The sequence below is a fragment of the Narcine bancroftii genome, chromosome 1, assembly GCF_036971445.1.
Source record: "Narcine bancroftii isolate sNarBan1 chromosome 1, sNarBan1.hap1, whole genome shotgun sequence".
Lineage (NCBI taxonomy): Eukaryota > Metazoa > Chordata > Chondrichthyes > Torpediniformes > Narcinidae > Narcine > Narcine bancroftii.
The window spans coordinates 477145490-477167576 of NC_091469.1; the positions used below are offsets into that span (position 1 = coordinate 477145490).

General features: G+C 40.9%; 1 protein-coding gene across 19 annotated transcripts in view; it reads left to right on the forward strand.

Annotated features, from left to right (window-relative positions):
* kmt2ca (lysine (K)-specific methyltransferase 2Ca) overlaps positions 1-22087 on the forward strand; it is a 495715-nt gene that overhangs the window by 165444 nt on the left and 308184 nt on the right. For all 19 annotated transcript variants that reach the window (XM_069914823.1, XM_069914812.1, XM_069914813.1 and 16 more), the window contains 2 exons: positions 7182-7317; positions 12899-13096. In XM_069914823.1, the coding sequence (XP_069770924.1) occupies positions 7182-7317; positions 12899-13096 (334 nt within the window). The remainder of the gene's footprint in view (positions 1-7181; positions 7318-12898; positions 13097-22087) is intronic.

The following is a 22087-nucleotide window of genomic DNA, read 5'->3' on the forward strand; positions in this document are numbered from 1 at the left end:
TCTTCTTTGGTGCACCTCTGTCTCAGTGGCCAGTGGAGAGCTCGCCATATAACACGATCTTGGGAAGGCGATGGTCCTCCATTCTGGAGATGTGACCTACCCAGCACAGTTGGATCTTCAACAGCGTGGATTCGATGCTGTCGGCCTCTGCCATCTCGAGTACTTCGATGTTGGTGATGAAGTCGCTCCAATGAATGTTGAGGATTCGTGATGCCATCATCATCACCCTGTACAAAAACAAAGGCGAGAAATCAGACTGCTCAAACTACAGGGGAATCACGCTGCTCTCCATTGCAGGCAAAATCTTCGCTAGGATTCTCTTAAATAGAATAATACCTAGTGTCGCCGAAAATGTTCTCCCAGAATCACAGTGCGGCTTTCGCGCAAACATAATTTACTAATGCTCTGACAGATGACAATATTTAAAAAAAGCTTAGAACTCACTGGGTTTGTGATCTTCTTTCTAGAGGCTAAAGCTGAACAGACTGAATTGTTGTTTTGAATTAAAATTCAGAACAATCAAATAGCATATATTCCATCTGGGCACTCCCATCCAGATGGCATTAACATTGACCTCTAGTTTCTGTTAGAACACCCCCTTTTCTCCCTCTCTACCCAAACCCTCACTCTCCTTTCCTCTAGTTCCCCACCCCTTTTCCTTTCCATTCACAGAGCTATTCCCCTGTTTTCTGGTGTGCCCTCCCTCTGTTATCCATCTATTACCTCCTGCCTGTGGGCCTATGCTCCTCCCTCCCACCCACCATTTTTCCAGGCACCTGCCTACCTTTTAATCATATCTTGACAGGCTTAAACCCAAAATGTTGGTTATATATCTTTATCGATGTTATATAGAGTACGCTCTTTGACTTGCTGAGTTTCTCCAGCATTGTTTTTATTTTAAAACAATTAAAATAGTTTTAGATTTACAATCTTGGCCATTGAAGGATTAGAGTACATGATGCTGCTTTTCACCTTTTGATTTACAATAATTTCCCATTCATTGTCCTCCAAAAGCAGTATGAGGAATCAGTTTAAAAATGATAATAGATTTCATGGAAAACCACTTCTCTCCAGGCCATCATAAAACTATTCTCATGTTTATACCTCAATGTATGGCCGGGAGGAGGTTGGATCCTTATGGAGCAGGAGAAGAGATTGTAATGCTGTTCGGCTGGGTAGGTGGCATTCTAGCTGAATCAGATTTTATTCTGTCTCTACACATCCAAAATATCAAACAGGAATGTCTTGGCCATTAATTAATTAGAAAGATGAGAGACATTAGGACGGTTGACAAAGAGCTAAGACTTGAAATAAGTTGGGGAAAAGTTGAATGTTTTTGAAGGAAATTAACAACTTTTAAAGCCGAGTATTAAAGACGATTCTGTCAATGCCTAAGAAATCCAAATGCAGTACACAAGACTAAGAATAAATGGACAATAGCTGCCACTAAAGTTAGTGTTTTGGGTTGAGAGGGTGCAGTGGATAACAGGCATGCTGGTTACGTGGGTGGTGGCTGTCGCTTCATCAGGGGAAGTGGTGTGATCCTCAATCCCTTGTTGTTTCTTTTCCTTTTTAGTTTTGCAAAATGGCGCTGAAGTGTGATAACTCTCTGGCCTTTGGCACGCAAAGGAAAGCGGTTTTAGTTGCCATATTGAATTTCTGATCAGTCACACGTAATATTGTATAAACAAATTAATCCGAATCAGAATTTACTGTTACGATCAAGTCACAAAATTTGGTGGTTATGCGGCAGCGTCATATTGTGACCCATCTTACAAAAATAATATAAAAATAGTGCAAGAATAGTAAGGCTGTGTCTTTGGTTCATTGTTCATTCAGGAATCTAATGGTCGCGGGGAAGAAGCTGTCCCTGTGCCACTGAGTGCTCGTCTTTAGGCTCTTGTACTTCCTTCCCAATGGTAGCAGAGTGAAAAGGGCATGGCCTGGGTGGTGGGGGTCTTTGAGGAGAGAGGCTGCTTTTTTAAGACATTGTCACTTGCCATTGAATGTACACTAAATACTACAATTCTCAGAAAGGACTTGATTAGAAAGGTTGCACTTTCTACAGTCTGAGTTTTATGTTCAGTTCAAAGCTAAAATTGAAAATGTAATCGTCGTCTCATTTTAATTCCTGCTGATCTGGTGTGTGTATAAACACATCAGTGGAGCTGCAGTGAATAAATGGTAAAATTAATCATTTTGGAAACAAACTTTGATTTTAACTAGGATGAGCATGTTAGCTTCTAAATAGAGAACCAAGTCGTGCAGATGCAAGATACACAAAGCTATCAATTAAACAGTGGCATAATTCTCGAAAGGGACTTGCTGAGGGAATGCCATGAGGGAAAACAAATTTTAAGATTGTTTTCCCTTGAAATGAACACAAGATTGCTGAACCTGTTCCCCCAACAACAGAAAATCACTTGTATCAATGTTTAAACAACAACAAACAGGGGAATACTTTTTAAGCATTCAAATAATGTTTAATTCTCACCCAAAAAAAATAATGCTGGCTGCATTGCCAGTGCTGAACACTGATGCATCCCCACTGTTGCCGTTGATCCCTGGGGAGGCTTCCCGGCCTGGTGGAACACTCACTGGTGAGTTGGCGGGCTCCTGTCTCCCTGGTCACCAGAGTTCCCGACAGCTGCCCCTGAGTCCCGACTCCAAATCCTCCCCCAGGCCAAGGGAAATCCGGTGTGTGTGCACATGGTAGTAGGCCGAGGGAAGGGTTTGGGGTTGGCACCAGGCCTCTGCTGCACCAAGGAGGGAGGGAGGGGAGGGGATGCCACTGAGCCCGATGTCCCTCTCCTCTCCAGGAGGCCGCTCTCCTTGATGATGTTGGGAGAAAGAATTCTTCCAACTGCTTGCAGCTGGAAGACTGTGGGATGCATAGGGGAAGGTAAAGAAAAAATGGAAAGAGAAAGGGAAGGGAATCACCTGAAATGAGGACAGTCGACGTTCTAATTTCATGTCATGTGAATTTTTTTTTCAACCTGTGTGGTCAGTTCGGCTCCGAAAAAGAAAATTGTATAAATGAGGATTTCTAACTTGTTTTAGATATCCTTATTTATCAAAAAAAAATTTTAATTGGATAAATGAGATTTCATAGAATCTGATTTTGGATAATCGGAGTTGTACTGTAATAGCGATAATACATTAAATAAAAAGTCAGAGGATAATATTCATAAGGTCCGAAAACAAAATAAAAAGGATAGCAGAGTTCCCCCTCTCCCAGCGCCCCCTCCCAGATTCAAAAGAAAAGGGGACAAACAGCAGGGAATAGAGGATGATTTTAAAAAATGGATAAAAGCAACAGGAGCAAGGTTTGACATCCAGAGTCGCATCATTTTAAAAGTATTAAATTTCTATTAAGGAGTATACTAATTGACAAATATCAAAATAAATTGTACAATCTGGGTATTTAAGTAATCTAAATAAGGTTGCCAAATTCCTACTGTGACGGATTATATCATATTTTATATTGTATGTTTTTGAAGGAACTAGATTGTGGGAGTGTAGGTCACAAGCAAACATAAACTCTTCACAAAACAGATCTCATTTAAAATGCCAGAGCCCTGTTCAAGCTAGACAGTCCAGGCTCCGAAGGCTTTTGCAAAAACTTTAAAGAATGCCCAAAGAGACTTCACAAGTAGGTGTTAATTGGACATGCTGTGGAGTAATGGATTATTTGTTTTGAAAGGAAAGATGAATGGACTCAGAAGATTGAGTCTCGTGCTGCAATCTTTCTGAATGTAGTTTGCTGTTTCTAAGAAGGTCATGTGGTTTTGCAAGCAGAGAGAGAGGAAATAAAACGGGTTTTCTCTGTGTGTGAGAGAGGACTGGTTTCTGTTGCATGGCAAGCTGGCAACTTGTTTAAAACCCTTGTGGTCCATACAAAAGGAAATGGCTGGCTAGAATGTTTCACCTGAAATAAGGGAAACAAAAAGGAACTCTGTGGTGACCTGCAGGAGAAGAGGTTATCATTTGGAAAACCCTGATGGGGCAAGTTTCTTCGGCAAGACACTGAAGTAACTGATAAATGTAAATCAGTTTGTGTGTTTCCAACGAGGAACAAATCTCTCTCTGAAAACTGACAAGAACCTTCCTGAGTGGTAATCAATTACCTTTAATCCCCAGAGCTTGGGGAAATTTTATAAATGTTAAATTCTGTGCACAGTATAAGAATTGGCTGCAACCAGTGAACTTGGAGGAATGAGAAGAGAGATTGGACTGTGAACCAAAGAACTTTTCTGAACTTACATACACATTACATAGAAGGGGGTTAAGTTAATAATAATAAGTTAGATTTTGATCCTGTTTTCATGTTCAAAGATGATTAAAAGCAACTTTTGTTTTGGTTAAAAAATAAGTTATGGGCCTAGAGGACCCCAAAACCCAGCAGCAATAGAAATTCACCAAGATAAATGGATACTTAAACAAAAGTTGCTTTTCAAACTTTAACTTATTACTATTAACTTAATCCTAAGCACACATGTATGTAATCTGTGTATAAGTTCAGAAAAGTTCTTTGATTCACAGTCCAATCTCACTTCTCACTCCTCCAAGTTCACTGGTTGCAGGCAATTCGTATACTGTGCACAGAATTTAATATTTATAAAGTTCACCAGGCTTTGGTGCTTGAAAGGTAAATAGTTACTGCTTAGGAAGATTCTTGCCAGTTTTCAGAGAGAAATTTGTTGTTCGCTGGACACAATCTGATCCCTTCTAATCAGTCACATTAGTGTCTTATCAAAGAAACTTGCCCCATCAGGGTTTTCCAGATGAGGTAGTGATGGCAGTGTTAAAAAAGATAAAGGTGGACAAACCTCTGGGTCTACACAAAGTATTCCCAAGGACACTCAGGGAGGCTAGTGTACAGATAGTGGGGCCATTAACAGAGATATTTAGTATGTCACTGGTCATGGGGGTAGTGCCAGAGGATTGGACGGTGGCTCATGTTGTTCCACTGTTTAAGAAAGTATAATGTAAGCCTGGAAATTATAAACCTGTGAGTTTGACATCTGTGGTGGGTAAGTTGATGGAAGGTGTTCTGAGGGATGGCATTTACAAATATTTGGATGAACAGGGATTGATAGGTAGTAGTCAGCATGGTTTTGTCAGGGGTAGATCATGCTTAACAAACCTTATAGAGTTTTTCGAGGGGGTTACGAAAAAGATTGATGAAGGGAAGGCTGTGGATGTTGTATATTTAGACTTTAGTAAAGTTTTTGACAAAGTTCCCCACAGGAGGTTAGGTAAAAAGGTAGAAGCATTAGGTATAAATAAGGAAGTAGTGAAATGGATTCAGCAATGGTTGGATGGGAGGCATCAGAGAGTAGTGGTAGAAAATTGTTTGTCAAATTGGAGGCCGGTGACTAGTGAAGTTCCTCCGGGATCGGTCCTGGGTCCACTATTGTTTGTTATATATATTAAAGATCTGGAAGAAGGGATGGTAAATTGGATAAGTAAGTTTGCAGATGATACAAAGATTGGTGGTATTGTGGACAGTGAGGAAGATAACCGTAGCTTAAAAAGAGATATAGGAAAGCTAGAGGAGTGGGCTGAGAAATGGCTGATGGAATTTAATACGGATAAGTGTGAAGTGTTGCATTTTGGGAAGGCAAATCTAAATAGGTCATATACATTGAATGGTAGACAATTGAGGAGTGCAGAGCAACAAAGAGATTTAGGAATTAAGGTAAATAGTACCCTCAAAGTAGATGGTGTGGTGAAGAAGGCATTTGGAATGTTGGCCTTCATAAATCGGAGTATTGAATTCAAGAGTTGGGATGTTATGATGAAATTGTACAAAGCATTGATGAGGCCAAATTTGGAATACTGTGTGCAATTTTGGTCACCAAATTATAGGAAGGACATAAAAAAAATAGAGATAGTGCAGAGAAGGTTCATGAGAATGTTGACAGGATGTCAGGGTTTGAGTTCCAGAGAAAGGTTGAGCAGCCTGGGGCTTTTTTCTCTGGAGCGTAGAAGATTGAGGAGGGATTTGATGGAGCTGTTCAAGATTTTAAAAGGGACAGAGAGAGTCAACGTGGATAGGCTTTTTCAGTTCAGAGTGGGGGACATTCAAACCAGAGGCCATGGTTTGAGATTGAAAGGGGAACATGAGGGGAAATTTCTTCACACAAAGGGTGGTTGGGATGTGGAATAAGCGTCCGGCGGAGGTGGTTGAAACAGGAATGTTATTTACATTTAAGGAAAGACTGGATAATTATATGGAGGGGAGAGGATTGGAGGTGTATGGGCCAGGTGCTGGTCAGTGGGACTAGGAGGGTAGGGATTTGTTCCGGCTTGGACTAGTAGGGCCAAACTGGCCTGTTCTGTGCTGTATATGGTTATAACCTCTTACTTTCGGGTCACCACAGTGTTCCTTTTTGTTTCTCCTATTTCAAGTGAAACATTATACAACCAGTCCTCTCCTCTTGTCTGGACCACAAGGGCTTTGACCAGACTGAACTAAGCACTCACAACCCGTCTTCCAAATGGGGTTTTTCCACAAGCTTGTCAGCTTGTCCTGTTCCAGTCCCAGCTGTTGCTGCTTAACTGAATTCTCTCTCTCTCTCTCTTTAAAAAGAACATTGCTGGAGAAACTTAGCAGGTCCCACCCTTAACACATGAGAAAACGTTTCTCATTTTGCACGATGCACAGTCCAGAATATTTTGTTGAAAAATCTGTGAAAGAGAGCCTATCGAGCAGCTATGTGGAAAAGGGTGATATCATTATATCCATCATTGCACTTTGTATTGCCAAGTGGAGAAATCATGTCCTTAAGGAGCTAAATCCATACATTCAACCTTTTGATGCAAGGGATCTTCTGTTTATCCTTATAGTTCAAGTTTCTATTTTAAGAATAAAAATGATTAAAAATGGACCTAACTTCTGGATATTAATTAAATAGTGCTTCTGGAACTATTTCTTTCCATATTTGGCCTACACAACAGGAAGCTTTTGAACCAAGCTTTATAGGAATTAGATATTAAGATGCACTTTCTGTATTTTTCAAGAGCAGCAAAATATTTTGGATAGGCATTGAGGCAACGTGTGTGTAATTAAGCATATGGATTGTTAATATTTTAAATTAATATGTAATTGGCAGCGTAAGGAATAAGTTGAGTTTTCAATTGAAGGCTGTGAAAGATTTGTTTATTTTCTTCAACAGAAGCTAAAGATGATTCACCGGAGGAGGGCATCCTTACAGGAATGGAGATCAGTGAGCAATCACCTCTCTTGCAGCGCTCGGTATCTGATGAGTCTGCCAGCTCCATAACCTCAATCAATCTCAATACAAAAACCAGGTCAGAAAATGAAATGCTGAGTCAAATTCTCTTGTGCTACAAAATGAAAAATGCTGGGAAATGGCTTCTAGTTGTATGCAGGGACATTGGTTGCTTTGCTACAGGACATCAAAAGGTAAAGGTTGATTTGAAAATAGAAGCTGATGTCTTCACCTTGTTCAATTAATATCACTAGTTGGTTGGTTAATCCTTTTATGGGTTTCCAAAATGTAAATCGATTGAAACTGAGAACATTTAGAAATATCTACCACACGTGATCATCTCTGGCTGATTATGACCTGGACCTCATTTGCTTCTGAGAAAGTTTAGGGGAGACATCAGGAGTACGTTTTCTTTACACAGAGTTGTGGGTGCCTGGAATGCATTGCCAGGGGTGGTAATGGAGGCTGGAACAATAGGGGCATTTAAAAGCTTCTTGGACACATGGATGAAAAAAAAATAGAGGGTTATGAGGTAGGGAAATTTAGGTTTTTTGGGTAGGTATATGCGGTCGGCACAACATCATTGGGTGAAGTACTTTGTTCAAATGTTCTTTCTATAAATCCAATGATTGGATTATATTGGATTCTGAACTTCATCTTTATTGTATCTGATGATCATAAAAAGTAGTTGTCACTATTCTCTCCCTATGCTGCCCCCACTCTCTGATAAATTTGCTGTCTTTCTCACACTGCAGCAATTACTTAAAAAAATAATCAGTTGATCTCCACTCAAAAAAAGTTTAAAGAATCATTTTCACTTTCAAAATGCCTTCTAAAAGTGCATGTAAGTAAGCAAAATACTTGAGAGGCAATTTCATTACATGCCATACAATAATTAGGAAATCTTAGAAGAGCAGGGAGGAAAGACTGTGCCGCACTGTGAGCAATAAGTGCTGGAGAAACACAGCAGGTCACGCAGCATCTCTAGGAAATAAAAGGTAACCAACATTCGGACTTGAGCCCTTCGTCACAGTATGAGCAACAAGCACATGTTTGATTAAAAAGGTGGGAGAAGAAGAGGGAGGAAAGTGCAGAGGGAGAGCGCAAGCTACAGGAGAATGGGTGCAGTTCTCTGAATGGAGAGAGAAAGGGGTGGGGAGCTGGAGACAGGGATAGGGAATTGACAAGACTCAGAAGTATTCAACAGAAGCTGGAAAAGTTGATATTATTGCATCTCAGTCAGACTTTGTCACTGAAATGCTATTTGCTGAATTGATCATAGATTATCCTGAAATCACTTTGCAATACAGCAAAATGGTTACAAACGTTCATTCTTTAATTGTACTTTGTTGGCTTTCCTGCTTTCACCGAGCTGCCTTGGCTCCATGTTAGCCAAAATCGATGTTATTTTATGCCTCCGTGATTACTCAGGAAATGGTCTTCCTTCTGTTCTATAATCTTTTCAAAACCTTTCTTCCCTACTTACAGGACTTCCCTCCTGTCTTCAACTTTGCACTAATTCATTCTTTAAATTTACCCATTTGACCGTATTTAAATTCAAGTTTAATGTCACATGTACCAAAGTGTAGAGATAAAGTTTGCTTTGCAAGGAGTCCAGCTGGCCAGCCCACACAAGTAAGACACGATACAGAGTGCAGAGTGACTGAGATCAATTAGTACAGACCAATGGCAGCATAATTTCATAGCAGCAAGTTCATTTAGGAATCTGAGAATGGCAGGAAAGAAATGTCCTTGAATTTGGTGGTGTAGGATTTCGCATTTGAATCTTCTTCCTGATGGGAGGAGAGTGAAGACAATGTGGCCATGGTGGAAAAGTTTTTCAACAGGTTGCTTTCTTTTCAAAGGCAGGAGGAAGTATAGATGGAGATGATAGCTGGCAGGGGGTTTTGTGTGGCATTCACAGCTGCATTTCCTTGTCTACTTGGGCACAGTAGTTCCAATACCACACAGTGATGCACCGTGATGACAGGGTACTTCCAGTGGCGCAAACGTAAAAGTTTTTGAGGGATGCTCAGATTTCCTCAGGCTTCTGAAGCAGACGTCCTGCTGCATTTTTTTTCCATTGTTTCAATGTGGGTGGACCAGAACAAGTCACCAGACAGGTTTACTCTTAGGAATTTAAAGATTTATTTCATCCACCTCTGCAGAGTTGATGTTGATGGGGGGGGGGGGGGGGTGGGGGGGGGGTGGGGGGAGTAAGCTCCATCCCTTTTTTGAAAGTTTCTAACCAAACCCTTTGCCTCATGAATTTGGGGAGAGCCACTAGTTTACTAGTTTATCTCCATTCTTAATTCTTTTTCTTTGAGATCCTGCCTATGACAGTGGGATCATCCAGGAAAATAGAGATGGAGTTAGAATGGTGTCTGGCCACAGGCACAGGCAGAACAATAGGGGCCTGAGTACGTAGCCTTGTGCATCCTCAGGGTTCAGGATGATAGTGGAGGAGGTATCCTGCAGTACAGGAAGTTGTGGACCCGATTGGGGAGGCAAAGATAATGGAGTTTATTTAAGTAGTATTGTGCTGAAGTCAGACCTCTACTCGTGAATAGTACCCTGACATACATGTCCTTGTTGGTCAGTTGTTCCTGGGCTGAGTGTGGAGCCAGGGAGACAACTTTGTCCATGAACTTGCGGTAGTATGTAGGAGTGGATCGAGGCTGGTGTTAATCCAAACCCTGACCAGCCTTCAAAGCATATCGTTTTGCCAACAGATTGATATTTTTTTCCTTTTGTTCATTGTTTTTGTCATGTTCCAGTAAATCATCTGGGCATTTTCTTCCCTGTTACAGTTGTTCATGTAGCTAATGAGAAGCTAAAGATTCCTGTGGATTATGCAATGTTTTAATATTACATTTCTCAATCCCCTATTTAATATCTCAAATTAAATGCCTAAATTAATTAGAACTTTTTAAAGTGCATGTGGATAAATGCTATGAGGTTTGGGTTTGCACTTGCAAACCAGGGGCTTTCAATAAAAATGCAATTGTATCAAGATCTGTAATCACATTTTTACCCCCCAAAAAATTAGGATTTTGAATTATTGTATGTTGCATCATTAACTCTTAATGCCCTTTGAAATGGCTGACTAAACCATTCATTTGAACAAACAATTACATGCAAACCATGAGCTCATTGTAAAAAATGCAATAGTTCAGTCAGTACTAATGTGTGGTCCATATTTCAAGAACTGCTTAAAAATACAAAAAAAAATCAGATCAGTGAATAAACTGAGAGTGTAAATGCTTTAATTGACTGTACAGGTTCCAATGGCTTGTTTTCATAATTATACACTTGTCTGTTGCACACAGCATAGCTCGATGCCTACTATTATACATAAATTAGTCTCTCTCTCCTGTGTCACATTCAAAACAAATTCTGTAACTTGGTGTTTTAGTTCCCCAAAGCATTTTGAGCAAGCAAGCATAATGGATTTGGAAACCAATGATTTGTAAACCATTCTTTTGACTGAATTGAGCTTGTTATTGGTCTCATTTTTCATAGTAAAGATTATACAGCCCATCCCTGGAAAAAAATACAGGGTTCTTCCTCTCCCCACCCAGGAAATTTTAACGTTTTAATGATCAAGAAGTAGCCTTTGGGATTTGCCTAAGGTACAGAATTTGATTTATTTGGATCATCTTGCATAATTCTACTTAATTATGAGGTACATTTTGTACATGCTGGATGTTACGCGCTCTCATTGCAGCAGGTAAAATCTGCAGGGAAGTCATGAAATGAGAGATTCTCAGAAGATTGCTTAATATCCCCAAATAAAAGAGCTCCTCTCAAACAAATTCTCCTGTGGCCCACCACTTCAATTCTACGCCCCACTCCCATGGCCTCGTGTACTATCCCACCAAGACCACCCTAAATTGGAGGAACAACACTTAATTTTCCATCTAGGCACTCCAACTGGATGTATTAACATTGACCTCTGGTTTCGGTTAGCCTATTCTTCTTTCTCCCTCCCTTCCCTTCTTTCCCTTTCTTTGTTCCAGTTCTCCAATCCTTTCCTCTCCATTCAGAGCCATCCCTCCTCTCTCTCCCCCCCCCCCCCCCACGCTTTGCTGCTGTGCCCTCCCTCTCTTATCTATCTATTACCTTCTGCTTTTGGGACTATGGTTTTGGGACTTGCCCCTCCCCCATAACATTTTGTTTGGGCGCATGACCACATTTTGTTCAAACCTTGATGAAGGGATTAAGCCTGAAATGTTGGTTTATATAATCTTTATCTTTGCTATGTAAAGTACACTGTTTGATCAGCTGAGTTTCTCCAGCATTGTGTTTTTACAAATTCTTTTGCATTTATCTCAAGTACTAATATTCTTCCTCAACACTACTATATGAAAATGTAAAGTCTTCTGAAAATAGGCAAGTATAAAATGATTTTTATAAAATGGAATGGCTTTAATCTTGCTGTTGAATCGACTCCATTTTATGCCACAGATCTATGTCAAGTTTTCTTTTTGTAAAGAGTATCATTTGTGATACAGTAAAAGTAGCTTGCATTTGCATTGTACCATGAATACAAAAGTGCTGGAATATAAAAAGTGGGCCAACCAATTTATTGGTTACATGCGGCACTTGTAGCATTTGCTGTTTAAAGAACTTCCTTAAAAATGAGACTAATTAGATGTTTTGTTCTTCCTTTGACATATTTTGTGGAGTAGCTAATGTCAGGTTTTTTATGCCAGGCCTCCTCCTCAAGGCCAGCTCTATCTGTAGAGAAAAATTTTAACTTGGAGCTGCACTAAAAGACTGCTCCTGCGCCATTTTGTGAAGAGCAGTGGTTCATAGGGTCCTCTGGAGTTTATGAAGGTAGGGCGAGTGGTGCCATTGCGCCGCCCGTTGCCATGAGGTCTAACAAACACGCTGAGCAATTGTCATCTTCGTTAACCATAATCCCTTACGCAGGTGGAACCACTCTGTGAAACATAGAGCGTTTTCAGCTGCGTGGGGGGGGGTGGGGGGGTGGGGAGTAATGGGTAATGAAGATGGCCGTTGAGCATTCTTCCAGCTCTTCTGTCTGGCACTGCCCCTCCGGCTCTTCGCTCCCCTCTTGCATCCATCGGACTCCACAGCTCTGTTTCTCTGTCTCCACCCCTCATCTTCCGTCCTCTTCCTCCCGGGCCACGGAGCTCAACACCCGGGTCCCTTCGCCCTCTGGCTCTGGCGGCTCCAACTCTTCTTGACCCCCGCTGGGCCTTTGGCTCCTCGGGCTCGATGGGCTTAGTGAAGGAACGAGAGGCAGAGGGGAACAAGAAGAGGTAATTTCTGTTTGGCAGGCGGGAGCCCTAACCCCAGCACCAATCACCATGGGAGTCTTGTTGGTGCCTCTTCAACCCGCCCCTCGCCTGCCGCTTGCAGCAGCTGTCAATTTATAATGTGTGGTGGAATGCTCCTCTCCACTGCTGACACTGGGTTGAAGTGGGACTGGAGTCGATGCCTTGGAGCCGCTCACAGAGCATTTATGATGGTAAGTTCTGCAATGTAAGGGCAGAGAATCTCCGCCTTTATGGTTGCATTTTTTTACACTATAAAAGGGCCAGTGGTGACAAAATAGAATTGTGCTGTGTAGGATGGAGCAGATAATATACAATTTGGAATGCAATTGAAACAAAATGTTGCTCTCCTTGCAGCAATGAACAGCTCTGTGCCTTGTGCTATTGTGGTGAGCGGAGCTCGCTGGGACAGGGCGAGTTGAAAAGGTACAGCCCAACTCCAGATTTCACTGTGCTAAGAAAGAGCCCATCTCAAGCAAAGCAAGACAGTACCGACAATTCAGAAGACAGCAATGACAAAACCCACAAGCAGTGTTCCACTTCACAACAGAAAAAGTGAGTATTTATTTTGTAAAGAGGAATATTTGTGTTATTTTTGTTAAACTTTTTAAAGCTTTGTGCATTCACAGTTGGTAAATATTTTTTGTTGTTCATGGGTAGAAATGTATTGAATTGAATTGTTTATTGCAGTGCCGAACATTCTTTTGTGTGCTATCAAGGCAAGTCAACTCATAGGTCCAGCAAATAATAAAGTTTTGTGTTATAGTAAGTCATAATGCAATCTACACTCTTACAAATACCAAGTAGAGGATCCAGAGATATTGATAATTAGAGAGAAAGCAGTGCAAGACTGTCATCTTCTTACCAATGATGAGAGTCTGATAATAGCAGGAAAGAAACTGGGCTTGAATCTGCAGATTGTATTTTTAAGTTCTTGTATCTTCTGCTTTAAAGGAAGTTGCTTGGGGAGGGAGGGGTGGGGGGGGGGGGGTGGGTGGTGGTGGTAGAAAGAGTGTGACCAGGATCAGTAAATGTCTTGTCAGCAACATCCATCTGTTAAATGTGGCTTCTTTTGTCTTTTCTGCCTGAATGAAACTATAATAAAAAATGGGAGAGCATATCTGACAATTTTCTCTTCCTTCACTAGTGATAGGTTAGACTGCAAAGCACTTGAGCATTATAGGTGTTCTCTAAAAGTAGAGTGGTCTCTTCAGTTTTAATGGCAATTCATCATTCGAAGCTATACAAGATTCCTGTTGTGTATTCGGTTTTGTTGTAGTAGAGAAGTGAGATAAAGGGCTGAGAATGGATTTGTGCCATTAGTCCTGCAGGGTCCTGTTTTGATAAACATATTTTGTACCCTCACTATCATGGATGCTGCCATAGATAAAAGTAGCTAACAGTTGCCAACTGATCTATGCTAAATGGCAATCATACCTCTAAAAAAAAAAGCAGAAATAATAAAAATTATTTGGCAGAGACTCATTTTCATTTCAAACTTGTGACTGAATATTTGCAGTAAAAATGTGCTTGCTGTTGGTATTACAATAAATGAGGTTGGTGTCCTTCTTGGATCAGATGCGTTTGATGTTAAAACTACAAATTGAACCTCTTTAATCTGGCGACATTGGGACATGGCCATTGCTGGACCACAGAACATGCCAGGAAAACAGAAATTGACCCCTAAGGGAACCTCCTATGTAAACATATCATAGGTAGTGTGTGTTCAGGTGCCTTGCCATTTGGCACAGGCTATCATGTATCTCTACCGCACCTAGTAGCCTGAATATGCCTGAGATTGTCTGATCTTGGAAGCTAAGCAGGCTCAGGACTGGTCAGTACTTGGAGAGGAGACCGCCTAGAACACCAGGCGCTATAGGTTTCTGTGAGGGGCTCTGGACAAAGTGGCGACTCTGACTGCCTTAACATAGACAAAAGTTTTAAAAAAAAAATTAAGATATGTTGCATTCTAAATGTAGTATTACAGGACAATATTGGAACCTTTACCATCTATCAATAGGTAGAATAAAGCCTAAAACAGGAAATAATACTTTGGGGTGGCACGGTTTACGTAGCAATTAGCGTAACATCTTTATACAGTGCCAGTGATTGGGACGTTAGTACAAACTCCTTATAGACAACATGGGACTTGAACCCCGGTCCCGATCATGGCAGATTCAACCTTTACAGTGCTGTCTGTAAGGAATTTGTACTAACGGTGGCAGATTAAAAACATGCCGGACCACAGAGTGCTGGATAATAGCGGTTCTACCTATATAATATTGTAAATATACTATGAGACAGCAACCTGAATCTCAATGTGGACAAGACAAAGGAGATGATTGGTCGACCAATCACACAATGAATCACTGATTCTGTCATTGAGAGAATGGAGAACGGTGGGCATATAAAAGGTCAACCTACCCATGACCCACAAAACCTCATTAATCAGGAAGGCACAGAATGTCGGCCCCTCCTAAAAAGGTTGAGGTGAGCAAGGCTACTGAACCCCATCTTGGCAACTTTTTACAAGAGCATCATGGAGAGTGTCCTGTCTACCAGTGTGATCGTGTTGTACAGTAGCTAGCTGCAAAGCATTGGACTGGAAGTCAATACAGAGGATCATTAAAACAGCTGAGAAGATCACTGGAGTCTCCCTTTCTTCAATTAATTACATTTACTGGGAGTGTTACTTAAATTGGGCTCAGAGAATCATAGAAGAGCCATTCCATCCATTACACAGTATCTCTGGCCCACTACTGTCAAGGAAGTACAGAAGCATCAAAATGAGAACTGCCAGACAGGGGAAATAGCTTTATCCCACAGGCTGTGATGTTGATGAATGGTATCCTGTAACTGAGTAAATCATCCAAAAAATATTTATTTATTTAAAAATTGTATATTTTCGAATTGTATCTTTATGTAGAAATGTGTTTATTATGTACTCTGCGTGCGTGCGTGCGGGCGGTCCGAGAAACACTATTTTGTCGGGTTGTATATGTACAGTCAGATGATGATAAACCTGCATTTGTGAATAGAAACATAGAAGATAAGAGCAGGAGTAGGTCATTTGACCCTTCGAGCCTGCTCCGCCATTCAACGAGATCATGGCTGATCTTAAAGTTCAGTACCCCGTCCCCGCCTTCTCTCCGTAACCTTTAATACCCTTATACTGAAGAAATAGATCTAATTCCCTCTTAAATAGATTTAATGAACCTGCCTCTACTGCCCTCTGTGGCAATGAATTCCACAGATTCACCACCCTCTGGGTCAAGAAATTCCTCCTCATGGTCCTAAATGGTTTGCCTATTATCCTCAAACCATGGCCCCGGGTTCTGGACCCCCCACCATTGGAAACATCCCATCTGCATCCATTCTGTCCAGTCCTGCCAGAATTTTATGTCTCCATGAGATCCCCTCTCAATCTTCTAAACTCCAGCGAGTACAATCCCAATTTGCACAATCTTTCCTCATAAGTCATTCCTGCCATTCCAGGTATCAGCCTGGTGAATCGCCTCTGCACTCCCTCCATTGCAAGAACATCCTTCCGTAGATAAGGTGACCAAAACTGCACACAATACTCCAGGTGGGGTCTCACCAAGGCCCTGTACAGCTGCAGTAAGGTATCCTTGTTCCTATACTCAAACCCTCTTGATATGAAGGCCAACATACCATTTGCCTTTTTAACCGCCTGCTGTACCTGCATGCTCGCCTTCAGAGACTGGTGTACAAGTACCCCTAGGTCTCTCTGCACTTCCCCATCGCTTAATCTATTGCCATTCAAATAGTAATCTGCCCTCCGGTTTGTATGACCAAAGTGGATAACCTCACATTGATCCACATTGTAGTGCATTTGCCATGTATCTGCCCAGTCCCTCAATTTATCCAAATCACACTGGAGCTTCCTGACCCCCTCTTCCATGCAAACAACCCCTCCTAGCTTAGAGTCATCTGCAAATTTGGAGATATTACATCCAATCCCCTCATCCAGATCATTAATGTAAATTGTGAACAGCTGGGGTCCCAGTACAGATCCCTGTGGCACCCCACTGGTCACCGCCTGCCACTCAGAAAACGAGCCATTTATCCCAACTCTCTGTCTTCTACCTGCCAGCCAGTTCTCAATCCACATCAATACTTTGCCCCCAATCCCATGAGCCTTGATTTTATAAGCCAGTCGTTTATGCGGGACCTTATCGAAGGCCTTTTGGAAGTCCAGGTACACCACATCCACTGGCTCTCCCCCATCTATTTTACCTGTCACCATCTCAAAGAATTCCAATAGATTTGTCAAGCACAATTTACCTTTTGTAAATCCATGTTGACTCCGTCCGATCCCTTCTCTGCTATTCATTTGCTCCGCTATTACATCCTTAATAATGGATTCCATCATTTTGCCCTCTACTGATGTAAGGCTCACCGGCCTATAATTCCCCGCTTTTTCTCTACCCCCCCCCCCTTTTTAAATAGTGGGGTAACTCTAGCTATCCTCCAATCCATGGGTACTGATCCTGAGTCTATTGAGTTCTGGAAAATAATTCTTAAAGCATCTGCTATCTGAATGGCCACTTCCTTAAGTACTCTAGGATGTAGATTATCAGGCCCTTGGGATTTATCTGCCTTCAATCCCATCAATTTCCCCAAGACCATGTCCTTAGAGATACCGGTATAAACGATTTTTGCAATTTCTCCATTAGATCTGTGAATGCTTTCCATTGTCTATCCACAGTCAACTCCCCCATAAACACCACCCAATCAATCTTACTCAACTCCCGTCTCATACCATCATAATTCCCTTTATTTAAATTATTTAAAGTCTCGGTTTTAAATTCATCACTCTCCATGTCGAGTGGGAATTCGATCATATTGTGATCGCTCCTACCCAAAGGGCCGTGTAGAACAAGATTGTTGATTGGGTATTATGCAATGATAAGGGGCTAATCTAAAATGGCCTGCTCCCGAGTTGGTTCCTCGACATATTGGTCTAGATAACCGTCCCATAAACATTCAAGGAATTCCTCCTCCTCAGTATTTTTACTAATTTGGCTAGTCCAATCTATATGCAAATTAAAGTCTCCCATGATGACAGCTGTTCCCTTATTGCACGCTTTTCTAATTTCTCTTTTAATGCCTTCCCTCACCTCTACACTACTATTTGGAGACCTATATACCACCCCCACTAACGTCTTCCGCCCCTTGCTATTCCTCAGTTCTACCCATATAGATTCCGCATCTTCCGAGTTGATATCCTTTCTGTCAATTGTGTCGGTCCCTTCTCTCACCTTCAATACTACCCCACCCACCCCCTTTTCTTTCTTGGTGATCCCTCCTAAATATCGTATACCCCAGGATGTTAAGTTCCCAGAGTTGCCCACCCTGCAGCCATGTTTCTGTAATCCCAATCAAATCATATTTGTTTACCTCAATTTCCACAGCTAATTCATCTACCTTGTTCCAAATGCTTCTTGCATTAAGATATAAAGCCTTCAGATTTGCTTTTTTCACCCTCCTTGCTCTTTCTGATTTTTTACTTTCGCTGCCTAACCTAACTTTTCCTGTTTTATCTTTTCTGTCCTTTGCCCTATCATTTAGTTATTGGCCTGTAATTTTTGCTTGTTTGCTCACCCTCTCATTGGTTGCCTCCTTGCTAACCAACTCATAACTGGAGCCATTCTTTCAGCGCAAAAGATCAATGAAAGTGATACAGATCAACTGATTTTAAAGTGCTTTGATAAGCTGTCTACATGATGAACGCTTGTGAATGTCTGACAATTATAATTGTTGAGGGACCATTAAATATGTATAAAATGTTAAAAATTATTTATCCAACTTATTTAAAAAAAAGTGACAATAACTAGCCATCTTTATCAAGAAATGCATGGAGGATTATGTTCCTACAAAGACTATCCTGGTGTATCTTAATCTAAAGTTATGGATAAACCAAGAGATCAGCAAGCTGTTAAAAACCAGATCAGTAATGTTCAGATCAGGAGATTCAGAAATGTACAGAAAGGCCAGGTGCAACTTCCTGAAGGCCACTACCAATGCAGAAAGACAATTCTGGAGCAATCTGGAGTCTCCGATTAACCCTCAGAATTGTGCCAGTGGTTGGATACCATCCCAACCTATAAGCCAAAAACAAGGTAGTGTCATTAACTATGATGTATCACTTCTGAATGATCTCAATGCCTTCTATGCTCATTTCAAAAGGGAAAATAATAATGCACCCGTTCAAACCCCTACAGCCCCTGACATGTCTATGCTCCCAGTTATTGAGGCTGATGAGAAAAGAACCTTCAGAAGGATGAAGCCTTGGGAAGTATCTGGTAAAGATGATGTACCTGGCTACCTACTTAAAAGAACCATAGAATGCTACAGCACAGAAAACAGGCCAATCGGCCCTTCTAGTCCGTACCGACCATTGTTCATCTAGTTCCGAAAACCTCCCATTCCATAACACCCCAGACCTCTTCCATCCATGTATCAATCCAATTTATTTTTAAAACTCAAGAATGAGTCCGCACCCACCACTCTGAGTGAAGAGGTTCCCCCAATGTTCCCTCTAAACCTTTCCCCTTTCATCCTAAAGCCATGTCCTCTTGTATTTGTCTCTCCCAAGCTAAGTGGAAAGAGCCTATTCACATTTACTCTGTCTATACCCCTAATAATTTTGTGAACCTTTATCAAATCTCCCCTCATTCTTCTTCTTTCCTAGGAATAAAGTCCTAACCTGTTTAATCTTTTCCTGTATCTCAGTTCCTGAAGTCCGGGCAACATCCAAGTAAATCTTTTCTGCACTCTTTAAATGTTATTGATATCCTTCTTGTAGCTAGGGGACCAGAACTGCACACAATATTCCAAATTTTGCCTAACCAATGTCAACATAACATCTCAACTCCTCTACACAATACTTCGATTTATAAAATCTAAAATACCAAAAAGCTTTCTTTTACACCCTGTCCATCTGTGACACCACTTTCAAGGAACAATGTACCTGTATTCCTCAGTCTCTTTGCTCCTCCGCACTCCTCAGTGCCCTACGATTTACAGTGTACGTACTTCCTTGACTTCCTCTTCCAAAATGCAATACCTCACATTTGTCTGCATTAAACTCCATCATCGATTCACTGACCCATTCTCCCAGTTGGTCCAGATCCCTCTGCAAGCTTTGAAAATCTTCCTCACTGTCCATGACGCCTCCTATCTATGTGTCATCAGCAAACTTGATGATCCAATTTTTCACATTATCATCCAGATCATTGATATAAACAACAAACAACAATTGTCCTTTCAAAGATCTTTGAGGCATCACAGGCCTCCAGTCTGAGAAGCAACCATCCACTACCACTCTCTGTTTTCTCCCACACAGCCAATTTTGAATCCAGTTTACAACCACATTATGGAGACCTAGTGTCATAACCTTCTGAACTAACTTCCCACGTGGGACCTTGTCAAAAGCCTTAGTAAAGTCCATATAAGCAGCATCCGCAGCTTTTCCTTCAACTACCTTCTTTGTAACTTCCTCAAAAACCTCTACAAGATTTGCCACGCACAAAGCCATGTTGATTGTTCAAATACCTATGTATCCTATCTCTCCGAATGCCTTCAGGGTCACCGGCCTGTAATTACCTGGTTTACTTTTGGAGCCTTTAAAAAAAAATTTAGAGATTTCATCTACAATGCAAGTAACATTGGAAATAATTACATCAATTATTAATCATTTATACATTCCATTGTATTTTTAATCCACCCCATCCCAATACACAAAGAAAGCAAATAATAACCAAATAAAAATAATTTTAAAAAATTCCATCCAATCACCATCAAATTTCATAATGCCTTTCATTTCTTGACAATTCTGCTCTCTCAACTCTCCCAACGTATTAAACATATACTTAATTGTCGACTGGACCATGTGCAATGACACACCTCCTTCCTGCCAGTTTTCAGGAGGGACATCTTCATAGCTCTAGGTCCAAGTTCATTCTGTAATAGAGGCCTTCCTTCAATTTCTCTAGAGACACCGGCAGGCAATCTAGTGACTATTTCTCTCTTATAGTTAAGTATATTATTCCTACAATTTTTTTTACTTTGTTTTACTTAATCTACTACATTTAATTATTCTTTCTTTAAAATTTTTCCCAGGAGGGTCAAGATCCCACGTTTTACATCCTCCGAGTTGCATGCTTCCCCTGGAACCTTTCTTAAACAGCGAGACAACATAAACTACTCTCTAATCATCTGGCACTCCTCCTGTGGCTAAGGACACTTTGAATATATCTGTCAGGGCCTCTGCAATTTCAATACTTGTCTCCCTCAAGGTCTGGGCCAGGAGATTTGTCTACGTTTATTCGCTGTAAGGCAGCAATCACCTTCTCCTCCTCAATCTCCATATGTTTCATTACACTTCGATTTGTTTCCCTTCCTTCCTTATGCACTAGGCCAGTTTCCTGAGTAAATACTGATGCAAAAAAAACTATTTAAGATCTCCCCCATTTTGTGAGGCTCCACACATAGTTGATCCACTCTGATCCTCTAGGGGACCAATTGTGTCCCTTGCTATCCTCTTAATATACTTGTAGAAACCCTTTGGATTTACCTTCACGTTATCCACAAAAGCCCCCTCTCATGCCTTCTTTATGCCTTCCTGATTTCCTTGGAAGCTGGTGAACAAACTGGCTGGAGCTTTTGCAGATATTTTCAATCTCTTCAAAAAGACGTCCATTATTCTGGTGCCCGAGGTGACAATGGCTCGATGTCTGTGGCACTTGGGCCTACAGTGATTAATTACTTTGAGAGATTGTTTACAGAGCACATGATCTCTTATCTCAGGAAGTACTGAAGCCCATTTTAATTTACTCATCTCCACAAGTCAATAGCAGATGCAATCTCATAGAACATAACAGCACCATACAGGCCCTTTGATCATGATTTTATGAATCAGAATTTATTGTTATACATTGATAGGGAGGGTTAATATTAATAAGGTGAATATCCTGCCTGAAGTTCTTGTGTGTTTTTAAAGCTGTCCCAGTCTTTGCTTCTAAATTTTTTTTGATTCACAAGACTCAATTATTTCTTCCTTTATATGGAAAAATAAGTGTTCCCGTTTGGAAAAAAATATTTCCTCCAAAATACTAAGAGAAATGGAGGCTTAGCATTACCTAATTTGAGACTTTATAACTGGGCAGTGAACATTAGATATATTATTATTTGGATACATCATAATAAATATTCAGGTGCCTCAGGATCGATTGACTTGGAAATTAAATCCATTAAAAGACATTCTTTTATCTCAATACTTTGAGCACAATTGCCTTTTTTGCTCTCCAAACTAATTGATAATTTAGTAGTTTGACATACTTTGCGTATTTGGTTCCAATTCAGAAAGAATTTTAGTTATCATAGATTTTTATTAATTAGTCCAATTTTACGTACTGTCTACTTCAGTGTATAAATCAACCCCCTTTTTCAGCCTCATTTTAAGGATTTTATGATGTATCCAATATATGTCAACCCCAGTTTTCTGGCTGCCTGAGGTGCCCT